This window comes from Calidris pugnax, unplaced genomic scaffold (assembly GCF_001431845.1).
Source record: "Calidris pugnax isolate Ruff unplaced genomic scaffold, ASM143184v1 scaffold16, whole genome shotgun sequence".
Classification (NCBI taxonomy): Eukaryota; Metazoa; Chordata; class Aves; order Charadriiformes; family Scolopacidae; genus Calidris; species Calidris pugnax.
In genome coordinates this window covers 743,267-762,477 of record NW_015090847.1, presented here as the reverse complement: position 1 = coordinate 762,477, position 19,211 = coordinate 743,267, and the positions used below count along the sequence as shown (strand labels likewise).

Here is a 19,211-nt window from a genome sequence, read left to right as displayed (position 1 = left end):
CCAACTTCAGACCATTTCCTCTGGTCTTGTCGTTCGTCCTTTGGGAGAAGAGGCCAGCACCTGCCTCTCTACACCCTCCTTTCAGGGAGTTGTAGAGGGCAATGAGGTCTCCCCTCAGCCTCCTCTTCTCCAAACTAAACATGCCCAGTTCCCTCAGCCTCTCCTCGTAGGACTTGTTCTCCAGACCCCTCACCAGCTTGGTGGCTCTCTTGGATGGCTCCTTTCTCCCTGGTACTCGTTAAGCCTCTCAATCTGGACCGAAATGCCTTTGCACATGAGTGACCCATTAAGTCTCTTGAGCATAAGCCTGTCTCTGTGTGGTGTCCCCCCCCCCGCCATGCCCTGTAGGCATTATCCCTGTCTGAATTTCCACTGCCAGCTTGATCAGAGGACGCTGCTGCTGCTGTCACAACACCAGAGCAGGTCCCAGCCGCCGTGACGCTTCATTTCTCCGGGCAGCAGCACGCCTGGAAGGAGGACCACCTCGTTCCAGTGGAGGTATGCAAGGCAATCAAGGCCGCTGGAGCCAACCAGTTTTGACACGTGAAATCATGCTTGAACGGCGAGAGCAAAGGAAAAATAATGTAAAAGCTCTTCCACAAAAAAAGAAAAAAAAAAAAAAGAAAAAAAGAAAGGCTTCACAAATAAAATAAATAAAACCTCCCAGCCTTGTGCACAGCAAGCTTTTATCTGAGCCTAACTGAGGACTTTGGGTAGGCAGAGAGGAAAAGATCACTTTGCAAGACAGACACCTGCCATTTTCTGCAGAGGTTTACAGTTATTTCCATGCATTTGACTTCCAGGATGAGTCTCTTCCCAATCAGCTGCTCTAGCACTGAAGGAGCACCAAGTGCTCAGGCAAAACCAGGTAGGACAGGAGGAGTGAAATCCCATCACAAGGGGCACACTTACCCCTTACCAGCACATTTACACGCTCGTTTATGTAGGAGCAACCGCTGAGTTGGTACTGGAGGGTCTCCTGACTGTTCTTACCACAGTTCTCTGTGAGCCTTTAGCCATCTTCACCTCAAATTCCCTCCGCAGACACCTCCCTCTAGGGGTTTCTTCCTGGAAACATAATACTCCATCTGCTGCAAGTCAACCATCGCAACGCAGGAGATCTCACCAGCATCCGTGGACCTTGGCAATTAACCATGGCACCTCCCCGTCATCCTGAACCCTTTCCTCCAGTAATTAACATGCCCAATTGCCTTGGATTTTAACTAATAAAATGCTGGCTCCTGTAAAACCTCCCAGCCTTGTGCACAGCAAGCTTTTATCTGAGCCTAACTGAGGACTTTGGGTAGGCAGAGAGGAAAAGATCACTTTGCAAGACAGACACCTACCATTTTCTGCAGAATTTTATAGTTATTTCCATGCATTTGACTTCTAGGATGAGTCTCTTCCCAATCAACTGCTCTAGCACTGAAAGAGCACCAAGTGCTCAGGCAAAACCAGGTAGGACAGGAGGAGTGAAATCCCATCACAAGGGGCACACTTACCCCTTACCAGCACATTTACACGCTCGTTTATGTAGGAGCAACCGCTGAGTTGGTACTGGAGGGTCTCCTGACTGTTCTTACCACAGTTCTCTGTGAGCCTTTAGCCATCTTCACCTCAAATTCCCTCCGCAGACACCTCCCTCTAGGGGTTTCTTCCTGGAAACATAATACTCCATCTGCTGCAAGTCAACCATCGCAACGCAGGAGATCTCACCAGCATCCGTGGACCTTGGCAATTAACCATGGCACCTCCCCATCATCCTGAACCCTTTCCTCCAGTAATTAACATGCCCCATTGCCTTGGATTTTAGCTAATGAAATGCTGGCTCCTGTACCTGAGATCCCATCATCACTGGTGCCTCTCGAACCCGCACAGAGCTCCAACAGTAATGAAGTCCACGGTGCCGGATGGGATGGTTGGGATGTCACCGGTCGGGATGATGGTCATCTGCAAAGCAGCTCGGAGCTGGGAAGCTGCAACCCACAGGCTGCTCCAGCTGAATACCAAATTAGCACAGCCCCCATGCTCGTAGGGAGCAGCTTTTCCTTTGGCTTTGAAGTAATTAAAAAGCTTCCTTTTCCAGGTGGCTTTCGATGGTGACACCCATGACCTCTGTCACCACTGCAATGGGATGACAGACCAACAAAACTCGGTCTAAGACCTCTGATGCATTAATTTGGGGAATTGGTACCACAGCAAAGCCACCCTTACGACCAGGCAGGGGGCAGCCATTTCACTCAGTGGATGCTAACCATGAGTTCAATAAAGATCACGTTGGCTCCCTGAGCAGGCCTGCTTTATTCAAGCAATACCAGGCACGTGTGTGCAGGCGGACAGCAATCACAGAATCCTCATGGGTGGAAGGGACCTTTGAGATCATTGAGTCCAACCACACACACACAAAAAAAAAATAAATAAAAAAAGGAGACACACACAAACCACAAACAGACAAAACCCAACAATGTCGGGCACTAGAGCATGCCCTCAAGTGCCACCTCTACACGGTTCTTCAATCCCTCCAGGGATGGGGACTCCACCACCTCCCTGGGCAGGCCCTTCCAGGGCCTGACCACCCTCTCAGCAAAGTCATTCTTCCTCACATCTCATCTAAACCTCCCCTGCCCCAACTTCAGACCATTTCCTCTGCTCCTGGCATCATTCCCCTGGGAGAAGAGGCCAACCCCCACCTCTCTACACCCAACCTCCTTTCAGGGAGTTGTAGAGGGCAAGGAGGTCTCCCCTCAGCCTCCTCTTCTCCAAACTAAACATGCCCAGTTCCCTCAGCCTCTCCTCATAGGACTTGTTCTCCAGACCACTCACCAGCTTGGTGGCTCTCCTCTGGACACACTCCAGAAGCTCAATGTCCTTCCTGTAGTGAGGGGCCCAGAACTGAACCCAGCTGTTGAGGTGAGGCCTCACCAGTGCCCAGTCCAGGGGGACCATCACCTCTCGGGCCCTACTCCCCACACTGTTCCTGACACAGGCCAGGATGCTGGTGGCCTTCTTGGCCACCTGGGCACACTGCTGGTTCCTGTTCGGCCCACAGGCCCCCAACGCCCCTAGGGCCTTTTCTGCCAGGCAGCTCCAGCCACTCTGCCCCCAGCCTGGAGCGCTGCAGGGGGTTGGTGGGACCAAAATGCAGGACCCAGTACTTGGCCCTATTAAACCTCACCCATTGGCCTTGGCCCGTTGATCCAACCTGTCCAGATCCCTCTCTAGAGCCCTCCAACCCTCCAGCAGATCAACACTCCCACCTAGTTTGGTGTCATCTGCAAAGTTACTGAGGGTGCACTCAATCCCCTTATCTAGATCATCAATAAAGATATTAAACAATACTGGTCCCAAAACTGAGCTCTGAGGGACACCACTGGTGACCGGCCACCAACAAGTGTCTTCTGGGGCAGCATATGCTCTTTTATCTACATGCAGTAGATATCTACTCAGTAACACCAAGGCTTTGGCTGCGAAAGGGACCTTCAGGCAGAGATGGACTCCTCAGCACAGCTTCCCCACGAGGCTGAGGCTCCAGATGACATGAGAAACCTGCTCAGAAAACATACCTCCAGGCCAATTTTTTGTTTGGGTTTTTTTTTTTTTTGAAGGAAAGCATCAAATTGAGTTACAAAAGCAAGCCGTTTGCAAAGACAACTTCTGTTCAAATTCCAGCTCTAGAGGAATGCCAAGTTTCTTGTGATTTCCCAATGCATCCACCTAGAGATTGATCTGAGAATGATCTTCCAAGTGTTTTAGGTTAGTCTAAAGCCATAAAAAGAGCACATGGGATCAAGTACAGCACTGACACCCAGAGCCCTGCTTCAGGCTCTAGCCTCTGGCTGGCAATGAACAACTCAGCCTCTGGCCCAAGGCTGCTATTTATTAAACGGAGAATAGCAACTCTGACCTCCTTCATAAAGTAGATCCTTCAAGATTCAACAGAGAAAAGCCCTTTGTATGACCTGGAAATGTTTTTAAGTAGTCTGTATTAACTACTTCTTTCCTCGCATTGCAACAGTCACATCTGAATTGACAGCAAAACTATTCATGAGCCACTCAAAGCCAACCATGAGGACTTGACTTGGGATACAACCACCAAGTCCCACCACAAGAATGGGTCAGCCGTGTGAGCTGAGTCCACCACCATCACACTGGGCTGTGCAAGGATGCCAAGCTGAAGATCGCCACTCAAAGCCAACCATGAGGACTTGACTCAGGATACAACCACAAGTCCCACCGCAAGAATGGGTCACTTCCCAAGCCAGCACTGCCTCCTGTGCCACGTTGGCCAGACAAACATGCCGTGGGAGCTGAGTCCACCACCACCACCACACTGGGCTGTGCAAGGATGCCAGGCTGAAGATCACAGAATCCTCTAGGTTGGAAGGGACCTTAAAGATCATCTAGTCCAACCATCAACCTAACTCGGTTGAGTTAGGTTGATGGTTGGATGAAGATGAAGATGCTCTGCTGTCACATACCATCTCCCACCCACCCTGCTTCCAGGAACGTAACCTCAGGCAGCACAGGGAGGATGGCAGAAAGGGACGCTCTTGTTCAAGTCCCCAGCCAGTGGATTTGACCTGATAATGCCACTGAGCTGCAGCTCTTAGAGCGTGGATTTTCAGGTGGGCGTAAAAAATTTCCTTGGCCTTAACTTGATTGACTGCCATTTCCAGTGGAGAAGAAAGTTGTCATCTTAAATCCTTCAAACTTCAGCTGCTTTTTTTAGGACATATATTTATAAAGATAAGACAGGTATATGAAAGCAATAAGGGAGATCTACAAGCTTAGCACTGTCTCTTTTGTCTTCTTTTTTTTCTCTTTAATGTGTTTTAGGTACACGCTTTGGGGTCTATGTAACACCTAGCCTCACTCTTCGAGTTCATTCCAGTATTAACAACCTCAGAGCCCCCCCTGAGGGAAATAAAGAAATATGGAAGCACATCAGTTCCATGCCCAATCCAACCTTAACCATGTGTTGTTTGTGGATACCATCGTGTCTGCGCTAGGTTAACTTCCTCAGTGATAGAAAACAAGCAAGTTTGCAGCAAAATAAATGGGCATCTCTGTTTACATGAAGAGCAGATTCACCTCTTGCTGCAGACATCTGTGTTGCAGTCTCTTTGCTCTTATTCCAGTCTACTGAACGCTTCCCTTATATGGGATACAAGTTCATCCAACTAAAGAAATCAAATAAAAAAAAGAAGCTGCAAATCTGTTCATTCAAGGCACGATGGTAGCCTCCTCCTGCAGAGCCTGGATTTCACCCTCAGTGTTAACCAAAAGCAAGTTAAAATGGTCAGGATGTAAAGCACGCAGAGAGAAAAAGATTTTTGAAATGCCAACACATCATTAACTACCCCTAAGTGCTTCTAAATGAGAAACACAAAACTGAAAACCCGAAACACAAACAAAACACAATAGTGCAGCTTCATTTTAATACCCTACATAAATGAGGTGGAACGAGGGGTGTGACAAATGAGCTCTGGCAGACCCTTGGCAGTTGAAGAGATTGCAGCCCAGCTTTCTGCTGAAGATCACCATCCAGGTATAGGGTCCTAGGGCCAGGGTATCAGGAGAAGTCCTCCATTGCTCACACGAGCTCCTGGGCACACCATGCAGTTCTGCAGGGCCAGCAGCAGCTTCCAGCAACAGGATACGGTAGGCAGCTGGGGACAGCCCTATCTTAAATCGAGGCAATTAAATTCCCTGCATTGCCAACCAGCATTCATGTAGTTTTTCCTTAGAATTTCTCCAGGGTTCTTAATTGCTGCTAAAAATCACAATTAATAAACAAGCTGTTTCCAAGCAATTCGAAGTCGAAGGTGGCAATCAAAGGAACCTAAAAGCACCACAATTAACACTCCTTTTCTCCTGCAACACCTCTCCTATCCCACAATTTCACAAATTCCCCAATGGATACCCTATTTTTTCAAGAAGGCTAAAACCAAACAAAGTCAGCATTCAAGTAAATACCAGTTAGTTATCTAGGACCAGACCAGAAAGCATACCTTAGGATCTGCCCCAAAATATATTATAGCTAAGAAGCAAACACGACCTTTGCAGTTCACACTTTCAGAGCCATCTCCAAACCTTATTTTATTTGCACTGCTCAACCTTGACTTTGTGTGGGGGGGGGAAATAAAGCATCCTTAACTGTCCTTCTGGAAGGTGACTGCCCAGCAGCCACGCTGCAAAGATCAGCAAGGTTAAGCTGCTCAAAGTAATGGCCTAAAAGCACTGCTGCAGAATGAGGAAAGATCTTCAGAGTCACTGGGGTTACGAGCACACAAGGTAGGGCGGAAGGTTGACGACTCATTAGCAAAGCCCAATTTTGTGCCTCCTATAACGAAGGCAAATACACGTGCAAAACAAAACAAAGGAGAGAGTAATATTTAATCAATCCTGTTGCAACACCGCTTTGCTCTGTGGAAAACATTTCCCTGCTCTTGTTAATTATTTCAGCTGCAGAACAAAACACCTAAATATATACATGCATGCACCTCTCTACAGAATAAAACCAATTTCCTCTCCTTCCTTTTGCTGAAATGTAGCATTCAAGTGATTTTCTTTACATATGAAAAGATAATACACACTGTGTGGCCAAAAATTCAGCTATTCTGACACTGGCTGGTTTTGTGCCTAATTAAAATTAACTAGGCACTTCAGCTTATAATTATATAAACACCTACCATGCTATACTCCCAGCCAATTTGGTTTTAATCAGAAAAACGCAGGAGAGGTATGAATGATGGGCAAAGAACTCCCTGGAGGAGCAACTGTATTTCCAAATTCAGTATTCTCCATATACTGAACATCTCCATCAATGTTTTTCTTGCCATGTAATCACCTCCCAGTAGAACAATTAAAAAGATATTTTTAAATTTTTTTTTTTAATGCCTGGACTTTCCACTCTATCACAAGGGTAAAAAAAAACCAACAAAAGGCATGCTTGTCTTATTCACCTGAGTGCCAGGATTTAGCAGTATATTGTCTTTTCAGCATCCATAACAAGGAGTTTAGAGTGAGAATTCACAGAATCACAGAATCTTCTAGGTTGGAAGGGACCTTAAAGATCATCTTGTCCAACCATCAACCTAACTGACAAAAATAGACACCCACACAACAAACAAGGAGCATCATCACTAAACCAGACCTCCCAGCACTACATCAACCCGTCTTTTGAACACCTCCATGGGTGGGGCCTCAACCCCCTCCCTGGGCAGCCCATTCCAATGCCTGAGAACCCTTTCAGTGAAAAAATGTTTCCTAATATCCAGCCTGAACCTCCCCTGGTGCAACATGAGGCCATTTCCTCTTGTCCTGTTGCCTGTGACTTGAGAAAAGAGACCGACCCCCAATTCATCTGACCTGAGGTGGAGAGGCATGGAAGTAAGTTGTGGAGGGGGTTGAAGAAGAGTTGCCCTGCTCCTGCACCTACACCAGATGCAAAATCAGAAACACCAGCTGCTTTGGAGCAAAAGCCCAAGCTCCAAAATAAGGTTCCCTGTGCAGAAGCAGCACATTCCCATTCCCTAGAAGCAAAGGGAGAGGGAAGGCGACGGCTGAGCAGCACGGCATCACCCGAGGAAAGAAACCACACGCAGTGAATTCGTTAAAAATATAGGGATTTTTTTTACTGTGTTAAAAGCTACGTGTTTCATTCGCATGTCAGGCCTCTGGGATGGTTGCTGTGCAGACACAAGAACATGACAGTCACCAAGTGTGGCCCTGCCATCACCACCTTTGCAAGCCCTGTTGCCTGCCAACCCTCCACAGTGGGTGCCTCCAGCTACCCACCAGCCTCCCTGCTCCTGCACAGCTGCAAAAAAAACCCAATTGCCTCCAAATATCCTTCCAAAAGCTGATCAACAGCGGGGCAAACCCCAGCTCTAGGACTAAAGTGCCTTCAAACATCTGCGTTGATTGCACCACTCTTGGAGGAAGAGGAGCAAATCTGCTTCACCCCCTACCAACCACCAACAAAAATCACCTGAGAACCAATTTGGCAGGTAACCTTCCAATCTACATACACTAGCTACCTATATTAATTAGTTTTAATTGTATCCAGAATAAAAGACCTGCGAATACTGCAAAGGTTTTGGTTTGTTTTTTCTGCAGCCTTTGGTTTCTGTAAGAAATTCCCATCTCTCTTAGCAAAAGCTCAGCTGAATGGCAACCCAAGTAATGAACAATCAGCAAAAGTAAATATTGTTTTGCAAATGGATCGAGGTATGTTCAGCGAAGTTGATTAAGGGAAGAATAAACAAACATCAATATATAAGACAGCAGAAGGACTGAACATTCTAGAGTTGAAAACCAGAAAGCCATGCCCCAACCTGTCCTCTCCTCCAGCCTTCTGTTTCAAAGTTCTTCCTCAAAAAGCAGCAAGGGTGAAGAAAGATTTCACTGAGTTTTCCTCCATTATTTTCCCTACATCCAACATCTGTAATCTTGTCCATACCTTGTAGCTGGCTCAAACCAGCTGTACTCCTTTTGATGTCTCTTCAAGTAGCAGCATGCACTGATTCTTGGAGAGGAGCACCTCATGACCTCCTGAACTCATTACTCGCTTTTTCAGCTGGCTCTCATTCAGTGATTTTTTTTTTCCTTTTTTTTTTTTAAATAACTCAAACATTTAATTAATTTGTGATTCAGCTCTAAAAGCAACCAAAAAATATAACAGGCTCTGCAAATCAATTACATCCACAATTACCACTTTGCAGTCTCCTGGTCACCAGCAGGACCCCACCACTGCAAGTGCATTTGGGTCTCATTATCTTGTCATCACCAGCTTCCGATAGCATGGGCTCCAGAGCCTTCTCAGCAAGAACATATTATGGAACCACAGAATGATATGGGAGATCATCTAGTCCAACCCCCTGCCAAAGCAGGGCCACCCAGAGCAGGTCCCACAGGAACGTGTCCAGGTGGGTTTGAATGTCTCCAGAGAAGGAGACTCCACCACCTCCCTGGGCAGCCTCTGCCAGGGCTCTGCCACCCTCACAGCAAAGAAGTTCCTCCTCAAGTTTAGGTGAAACTTCTTCTATTCCAGTTTGTGCCCATTTCCTCTTGTCCTGTCCCTGGGCACCACTGAAAAAAGCCCAGCCCCATCCTCTTGACACCCTCCCTTGAAGTATTTCTAGCATTGATCAGATCCCCCCTCAGCCTTCTCTTCTCCAGACTAAAAAGACCCAAGTCCCTCAGCCTCTCCTCATGAGGGAGATGCTCCAGGCCCCTCTTCATCTTTGTAGCCCTCTGCTGTCCCCTCTCCAGCAGTTCCCTGTCCTTCTGCAACTGGGGAGCCCAGAACTGGTCCCAGTGCTCCAGATGGGGCCTCCCCAGGGCAGAGCAGAGGGGCAGGATGACCTCCCTCCACCTGCTGCTCACCCTCTTCCTGATGCCCCCCAGGATGCCCTTGGCCTTCTTGGCCACCAGGGCCCATTGCTGGCTCATGGTCATCCTGTTGTCCACCAGGACTCCCAGGTCCTTCTCCTCAGAGCTGCTCTCCAGCAGGTCCCCCCCAACCTGTCCTGGTGCAGGGGGTTATTCCTCCCCAGGTGCAGCACCCTACACTTGCCTTTGTTGAAGTTCATCAAGTTCCTCCCTGCCCAGCTCCCCAGCCTGTCCAGGTCTCACTGTGTGGCAGCAGCCCACATATGGGGCTGAAGGTGAGGATGAATAAAAAGAGAAGTGCCAGAAGGTGCCCTTTTCACAGGGACTTTATTCATTTCCTCTGCAAACCCCAACGGGGAGCACTGCTATATACAGTAAGTAACTAAAACTGAAGTTACAATAAACCTCAGCTCTTTCAGTGCAGGGAGAAGGGAAGCATAGACTGGGGCAGAGAAGATTTTTTTTGGCCAAAACCCTAAATGGATAAAGACAGAGAGAATTCAGTAGCTCTACCTTAAGTTTTACAGCATTTTAGGAGCTGGCCCTCAACTTGGGTTGAGTACTGCCTGCTAAGGAGGAGACCATCATTAGGAGACTTGAAACTTGGCACCTTCCAACTCATGAAAACGCTCAACGACATTTCCTCGAGGACCCCTTCAGACAGCGCTGGCCGAAACGAGGCAAAGACAATAATCATTGGTCCTTTAGTGGCACCAAATCACCTCTTTGGAAACCAGCTCAGAAACTCACAGAGCAACTGCTTTCATTTCTCTTATTAACTAGTACAGCAATTTATTCTGGTGAATAACGAACCTTAGCACTGGTCCTTTATAAACATGTCCCAAAACAGTCACAATTTTACCTCTAGCTGTCCCATAGCAGTTGCTGATAAACGGGCTGTGTTGCCAAAAGGAGGTGGAAAAATCCAAGTAGTTTGAGTTCTTTACAGTAACTCCTACCTAGCTGCTTCTATTAATTGAGAGAGCGAGCACATTATATAAAGGAGATTAGGCCATGTCATATTTACAGCCTCAGCGTCCCCAGTGAGAGAAATTGCTCAGCTGTTACTGTCAGTGCCTTCTTCAAACAGGAACCCTGCTGACAAGATGATGAATTCAGAACATCGTTGCCAATTAATGATTTGTAGGCAGAAGGGATTTCAATAGTTCCCATATGTTTGTGAGGGTGCCTGGGATTTACATCACTTCTAATAAGAGAGGGTAAGTCTGCTCTGTCCAGAAGTGCCACCAGAGCTTGGGAAATGTCATCTTTGCAGGAGAAATTTTAATAAACAAAGCCAGGCTCTTCTGGGTTGAGAACTAATAACCTGCTTATGCCTAAGTGAAAGGAAGCAAGGAGACCGCTGGCGAGATGCCCCCGAGTGATTTACACACCAAAGGTCAGAAGTTATCTAGGTGTTTGTCAAAGCCACAATCCTACAATCGCAGAGCACCAAAACCATCGTTATGTCAGCCAGGAGAAGGAGTGCATTTCCTAAACCCCAGCCAGGCTGGGGGGGAGGAAGGGGGAAGAAAAACCAAAAAGCATCTACAGGCACACGGGACCTTTCTTGGTGTTACTTTAGGGGCTGCACAGTTTAATGTTACCGTCCTAGAAAAAATAAAAAATAAAAAAAAAATCTCATCCTTGTGAATATAACAATATCCAAAGCAGAAAAGCATTTTACTCACACAGGGTATCGGCATGGACTCCACACACATCTCCTGAATGGCCTAAGGCTGGATGTCTCCTATTGACTGAGCATCTCAGAGCCAACCAGCAGGAAAGGCTTGGTACCATGACCTGGGTTAAACACAGGACATCCAAATGGGGCCCTCCAACAGACTTTGCCGTAGGCACTCCCAGCCCAATATCCCATCGATTCAGTGATAGAATTTGGGGCTTTCCTACACACACAGACTATGGGCTGTAACAGCTCTAGAGGAATTAAAGTGATAAACTCCTGCCAAGGGTGTAGGTGAAACAGAAGAGAGGTTTATACGGGTGTGCCTTAGGACAGAATGGCAAGGGCACGTTGCCACAAAGCATCTTGGCACTTCCAACCTACGATCACAGTCCTACCCCAACAGAGTCCTACATTGCAGGGCGAGATGCTGGCCTCTCAACTGGCTAAGAAAAATAAATTTCAAAACAACAACCCACATCCCAAAATTGGAAATCACTACGGTCTTCTGAAAGTACATCCCAGATTGCTCTCTCAACGCTACCAGAGATCCAACTGCTCTACAGGCACAGTAGGCTCCTCCAAAACAACCTCATGTTTCTAGTTTAAACCAGTCCATATTTTTTTTTTTTGGTTTGAGGGTTTTTTTTGGTGTTTTGCTTTTTTGTTTGTTTTTGAGCACTCCTCTTTAAGAGTGCTTTGCGATACCCTGTGCTGCTCATGCAGAGTGCGAGGGCAGGATTTGAAAGGCGCTTCATGGATGTATCTCTTACCTCCAAAAATTCTTACAGGTGACCAAAATCAGTGTCTAGACATATCACCCAACCACTGTATGTTCTTTTGGGACATGGTATTTGTAGCCACAAGGAAGCAGATCCGTGCTGATCTACCTGACCCACATCCCTTATCTGTGACAGTCTAGAATTCCCCAGCTTGGGCTAATATTGATCTTTGCTCCTCTTGTGCAGTATCAAACATCAAGTCTGACTCTTCTTCCCCTCTAAATGGGACAAGGATCTTTATTGGCACAGGAAAAGCAAAACCAAAGACAGACTTTGCTGTATTGACTACATCTGCAGAAAAAGAAGACTATCCTGGTCAAAAAGCACACTCCACATGGTGTTTACAAGAGGTTTCTCCAGGAAACAAACATACCTATTATTTTCTCTCCAGGTAAAGAGACTTGAACTATGTAATCTTTGGGAACACACTGGGTGACCAAGGACTAAAGGATCAAGGCCACAGTTTGCTTTGGATATGCACTGATCTATCCTTTGCACCAATGCTACAAACACCAATAATGAGTGTCTGGAATGAGATGAAGAGAAAATGCAACACCAACTTTGGTTGAAGCAGAATCCCTCTCCCCTCCCCAAAGGTTATTTACTACTAAGTGGCTGCAAGTACACAGCAATTAAGATGAGACTGATGACCAACATATAGCACTTTTGCAAAAAGCAAACTACATTGAAATCTTTTTTTTTTCTTTCCCCTTCTCTTTCATCTCCAAATAGGTTTTAAGCAACCTGTTACATATTTAGAACAGAAGGGCACTTCTATAAACCACCAAAGCAAACCACAAAGTGAGATTATACGGGTTTTAAGCAACCTGTTACATATTTAGAACGGAAGGGCACTTCTATAAACAAGTATGTAATACAGCAAACCACTAAGTGAGATTATACATTCCTAGAGTATGTTACACTTTAAAGTATTCTTTCTTAGGTCTTGAACTTCAGATACCCTAGTTCTCTTACATGATGATTCAGGAGACCTATGCTGACCAGCAACTCAAGAACCTCAGCCAGCCACCCATGTGAAAACTTGAGCACATATGGAAGCATTTTTATCACTGGGATTTTGGGTTTAACTCTAAACAGCTGAGCAGCTTCGTATGAAAACTATTTACCAGAGAGGAAAATCAATCAACTCACACCACATCCAATTCCCACCCCACTTGGTTAGAGTGATAAAGAGAGGAAAACACACTCCTTGAAGTACAAAACCAAAATGTACCTTGCACAGGGAGATTAACTTCAAACATTCCCTGGTAGAGTCCAGAAAAAAAGAAACCAAGCTTCTAAAATTCATAAGGAACCCCCTATTATCGAGGAAAAAAAAATAGCATAAAGCTTTAAATAATAGATAAGATTGTAATTGCCTGATGGACCCAACAATACTCCAAAGGTAACACTGGCATGCCAGATTCTCCTTGTCTACAGTCCTGTAAGCACCAGAAGGACCCATACATAGGCATCAAGTCCCATCAGACCCAGCCAAGGCCTCTCTCTTCATGCTCCAAAGGATCTCAGTGGAAGTAAGCACCCAACCCACCATTGTCCACCCAACCAGACACGAAGGATACGGAAGAGAAGAAAGCCAAGACCACACATCACCTCGCCAGCCTCAGCACAGCGCCCTCCCTGCAGACCCTTACCTTGGCAGGTGTTGTTCTTCTCCTCATACCCTGCCTTGCACAAGCACTTCCCAATGGGCACCAGCCATTCCCCCTCAGCACTGCAGTGCATCTTCGGCGCCTCGTCGGTCACCGAGTGGTTGACACAGACGCCCGACACCTCCAGCAGCTGTGAGGAATCTGCTCCAGTGATGGTGTCCGGAAAGCGGGCCAGGTTGCGGATCACTGACGGGCATTTCTTGTAGTACACACGCACGGAGACCAGGGCGATGCAAGCACCCACGTCCTGAAAAGCCAGGTAAAACCCCTTTTTCGTTAGGGGCCCGACGTCTCTCACCTCTGTGTTGAGCTTCATAACTCTGTCGCCGAGGTCTAACTCCGTGAAGCTCTCATCGGCAGCGATGGTATCGATCTTGATGTACTGGTTTTCCTTGATGTTCCTCCCGTCCTCGTCGTCCGATTCAAAGTAATACATGTTAAAAGTCTCTTTGCAAGTCCCAAGTCCTCCTGGAAGGCTGTTACAGTCCCTCAGGGTGAATTTGAGCTCAATGAAGATGCGGGACGCCCCTTGGTTAGAGATCCAGCTGGTCAGAAGCCAGTTGTTCTGGTTCTGTTCCATTACCTTGCATACTTGGTATGTGTGTATCGGAGCATAGTTCTCATCCACCTCACCAATCTCTTCCCACTGTATAAAAAGGAAAAGCATTACTTTTTTTAGAAAGTCACAGCTCCCACAAAATCATAGCTTTCCCATCTAAGAGCACCTTGGGCTTCAGAGGCTCACGAGGACTTCCAGGGGGAAAAAAATGTTTTAAATGGTAAAGTTTTCCATACTGGAGGCTTAATACATTTCCGACAAGGTCAGATAAAAGTCCCTTTAGAAGTATAAAAGGATGCTAGTTAAAACCTTTTGTTTCAGACATTTCAGAAGCGGGAAAACATACTGCTGAGTTTGTCCACTAGTACTTTCACTGAATTTCACTGAATTTTTTAGAGTTGGAAGGGACCATAGAGATCATCTAGTCCAACTCCCCTTTGTTAGGGAACAAAATAAAAGCAGATGGGGCCAGGAGTTGGCCTTTCCCACTGAATCCACATAGGAGAAAAAAAAAAAAAGAAAAAAAAAAAGCTATTTACAGTCTGTCTGTCACTGCTCCCCCAGGCTCCTTTCTACCACATCCTCAAATCGCTGCCCAATGCAAAGAGGACAACCACATTTCTCCAAGCTATTCCCCACCCCCCCAAACAGCCTGCCAGAAAACCAGCAGAGTGATATATGAAATAAATGAGCCTTTGCTCTCCCAAAGCGTGCGAGTCAGAGGAGTTCCTGCTCATGCAAAGAGAAGATACTTTCAATAAAGGTTACAGGGAACTCCAAATCTTGAGCTATTTGTGTGCTACCCAGGCTTTTAAGCAGAGCTCCAGATAGCTTTTTGCAGCTGTTTGTGGGAATTGTAGCAACTGTTTGGTGTTTTGTTGGGTTTTTTTAATGTTTCTTTTATTTTGGCCATACTCTGAAGTGCATCACTTGGAAGAAATGCTTTTTCCTGATCCAGCACACCACCGTGGGTAGCACCACCACACCTACCACAGAGGCACAACATCAATGCTTCCTCTCTGCTTTGGAGAGCTGGAGTGTCACATTAAGAGATTAGATTAACTCATACATAAGTATAGCAAAGACCTCGGGCAGAAACAGGGATGATTTCACAGAATCTTCTAGGTTAAGGTCCAACTTAAGATCTAATACATAAGTATAGCAAAGACCTCGGGCAGAATCAGGGATGATTTCAGGTTTGTTCCCTTCTACTTTTGACCTGCTCCGGTACAAAGTTAACGACTACATCCCAAGCTCCCTAAGCCCAATTAATTTCATTGAAAATACAGCCTGAGATGAAGTAAAGAACCTTCTCAACCCAGATGCCATTACTACAGAGCCGACAAGGAACACCTCCAGAGCCAACATACCGACGAACTTTTTCCAAGGGAAATGCCGTTCTTAAATTTTAAATTAAAATGGCAGCAACAACTGGCATGAAAACATCACCTGATGCTGCAGTCCAAAGTTATAATTCACAGAATCTTCATGGTTGAAAAGGACCTCTGAGATCACTGAGTCCAGCCACACACACACACAAAAGACCTCCACAATCTCGGGCACTAGAGCATGCCCTCAAGTGCCACCTCTACATGTTTCTTCAATCCCTCCAGGGATGGGGACTCCACCACCTCCCTGGGCAGGCCCTTCCAGGGCCTGACCACCCTCTCAGCAAAGTCATTCTTCCTCACATCTCATCTAAACCTCCCCTGCCCCAACTTCAGACCAGTTCCTCTGCTCCTGGCATCATTCCCTTGGGAGAAGAGGCCAACCCCTGCCTCTCTCCAACCAACCTCCTGTCAGGGAGGTGTAGAGGGCAAGGAGGTCTCCCCTCAGCCTCCTCTTCTCCAAACTCAACATGCCCAGTTCCCTCAGCCTCTCCTCGTGTGACTTGTTCTCCAGACCCCTCCCCAGCTTGGTGGCTCTCCTCTGGACACGCTCCAGCACCTCAATGTCCTTCTTGGAGTGAGGGGCCCACCAGAAAAGCATTTCTTCTCCTTTCTGACCTGGGATGTGAAAGCAGGGACTTTGGCAATTTCAGCAAGACACGTCCCCCACTATGCACAGAGTTCATACCAGCCTTCCCAGTGAGGAACCTAACCTGAGGATATTTTTGTCATGCCAGCAGTATTTTCATTTCTCAACCATTTTATTTTTTTATGTTCCCTGGGCTTAAACAGGCCATGACTCTACCGTGATTAACATGTACTTGTCACTTTGCCCTTTTTTTTTTTTTTTTAATGTTCCCTGGGCTTAAACAGGCCATGACTCTACCGTGATTAACATGTACTTGTCACTTTGCCCTTCCTGGTGGTGCCACAGAGACAGCTGGAGACATGCCTGGGGCAGAAGTTGGGCAGATCTGTGCAGGATTCATGCCTGACTTCGAGGAGAGGCAATTAACCATTACAAAGAGTAGAAGCCACTGAGAAAACACACCGGAAAAAGCACGCAAGGCAGCACAGACATCCACCGTAAATAAGGTGGGTTTAGATACATGAAATTAAAAAGAAAAAAACCATTGTTCTTCAACTGCTCTGGTTAAGTGCTAAATGCGCTGCACATCCATGCTTCCAAGTGGATTCATTTAACACCACACTATATAAATGTAAAGCCTTATTTTAACAACCACAGTGATTTTTCCAATTGAAGAAGAGGGAGCGCAGCCCCCCTGCTCCCCAAGACCCAGGGGACAGGTGAGCACATCCCAGCGTGGCCCAGGAAAGACCCTAATGACTGCAAACATGTGCTTTTTTTCTGCTTGAAGGTCAGTGGACCCCTCAAACAATCAGACACATCTCCGTGCCTGCTGGCTGAAGTGCTAACCTCCAGCAGGAGGTGATGAAAAGCATCTGAGGGCTGGAAATGGCTCAGATCAGTTTTAGCAAGTGGGGATGTGTGTGGACGGTCACCAGGTACACAGTGTGTGTGTTTCTTTCCAAGAACTAATGTTTGCAATGACTGTGATGTTTAAGTAGTATCATTAGTGACCTAACAATCTAACTTGAAGGCGTATTGAAAAAAGCATCACTTGTCTTTTTTTAATATTTGCCAGATCAGTTTTCAAAGACCCACCCACGATGCTCTCCAGAGTTATGAAATTAAGCTCATTTCTATTGCTGCTCCAGGAGCTGTATTAGTAGGAATGAGCATAAGCAAGCTCCTTTGTTCAAAACCTGAAATCCAGTGACTCTAATGGTTGCTTTCATGCACTGAGAGGGACTGAACACCAAGAGGAGGAAGGTCCAAGCATAAATACATCGGCGATCTGTCACCTAACATCTCAGGCTTCGGGATGTGCTGAATTTCCAGCGCTGCATCCCAGATCAGAACAAGCCCTGCCATCACCACCTGCCATCCAACCTAAAGCAATCATCAGAGAGCAAGAGGAAAGGGAGGTGCTAATGAGCAAAGGCTGCTTATCTCTGTCTAATCCTCCAGGGAAAGCCAACCAGATTTTATCAGACCAGCCGCTATTGTGCGAAATCTCCGCTCTGTCATTTAATCTCATCTTCTTCTCTCCTATCTGCATGTACAAGTGCACTGTTTCTCTTCCTTCAACCTCTGCTTCCCCCCAGAGACCACGGGCAGCCTGCTGCCCTTCTGCTTTTACACCCCCTCCACGAGAAGGGGATGCAGGGGGGGGAGAGCCCCCGCACCTTCTGCATGGTCCCACTCACTACACATCACAGACAAGTGTTTCGACCAACAAAGGAATACAAACTCGAGGATGAAATGGATAACAAAAAAGAAAACTCACCACATTAAAGAGACTGAAAACGTTGGCACGAAAAAAATTTTAAGTACAACTGAAAAATTGTGTAATATTCTAATTCCTCTCTGCAGCACACACCTTGGAGATTTAAATCAACCCCATCTGCAGGATCGAAACAAAAATGCAGCCCTTAACTTGGTGCTTAACGTTTTCTCTACGCCTTTTCTAGCCCTAAGAAGGAAAACACGAATGCATTTCAACGGCCTGATGTTAAATCATTTATAGAAGACCTATTTCTGAATCAGAAATTTCCAGTACACGACTGCTGGCAAGTTCACAGCAGCTCAGGACTGCACCCAGCTCCGTCAAGAGGAAGCGTGCAGTTTGTGCGGGCTCTCTGCCTGTGGAAAGGCCAAAGATATCACAAATCTACCTAAAAATATAAGAGCTGAAAAAGCATTCAGTGGCGCGGCCTTGGGTTAAACAGACAATTTTAAGGCATGCTCGCCAGCTGTCTGCTACCCGGGCTCGTTTCTAATCTCCAGGATTGCAATTTGCTACCACAGCTCAGCCAAAGGCTGCTGCCCCAGAAACAAACACTGACAGCAGGGATGGAAATCTTGGAGCTTTTTTTGTTATTTGGTTTTGGAGGGGTCTTTTGCAAGGAGAATGTTTGCTGCTGGTCTTCAGGAACTCACTCACTCCCTTTAGCAACCACTAAAGGCGGTGTGGACATTTCGAGCCTCTTTCCTAATTCCACACATCCTAGCACTGCTGAAAGAGAAATTAGGCTTTTTAGCAAAATCTTAGTTGTCTTGGGAAGGGAGCTTAAGGCATTAAGCAAAGAAAGGGGTTCCTGAGACTTACCTGGAACCTTCCCAACAGGACTCCTCCCTCCAAGGACCATGCAACGTGCCTCTATTCCCACTGCCTATTGCCCAGGCTCCCTGGTACGAGGAGCCTCATCCTCCTCTCCCATTTCATTTCTGACCCCACCACGTGGAGCTCCACAACACACGCACGTTAATTCTGCTGGCACAAAGATGTCAAACTGGAAAAGGATTTACGCATTTACACCTCTTTATTTTTTTCCTTTTGGAGAAAGAATCACAGAATCACAGAATCTTCTAGGTTGGAAGGGACCTTAAAGATCATCTCGCCCAACCGTCAACCTGACTGACAAAAATAGACACCCACACAACAAACAAGGAGCATCATCACTAAACCAGACCTCCCAGCACTACATCAACCCGTCTTTTGAACACCTCCAGGGATGGGGCCTCAACCACCTCCCTGGGCAGCCCATTCCAATGTCTGAGAACCCTTTCAGTGAAAAAATTTTTCCTAATATCCAGCCTGAACCTCCCCTGGCGCAACTTGAGGCCATTTCCTCTTGTCCTGT

The 19,211-nt window shown here is 46.6% G+C and overlaps 1 protein-coding gene across 9 annotated transcripts in view; it reads right to left on the bottom strand.

Moving 5' to 3' along the window:
* Window positions 1-19,211, bottom strand: part of EPHA5 (EPH receptor A5) — a 253,611-nt gene that overhangs the window by 197,827 nt on the left and 36,573 nt on the right. For all 9 annotated transcript variants that reach the window (XM_014943100.1, XM_014943107.1, XM_014943103.1 and 6 more), the window contains exon 2: window positions 13,518-14,181. In XM_014943100.1, coding sequence (XP_014798586.1) covers window positions 13,518-14,181 — 664 coding nt within the window. The remainder of the gene's footprint in view (window positions 1-13,517; window positions 14,182-19,211) is intronic.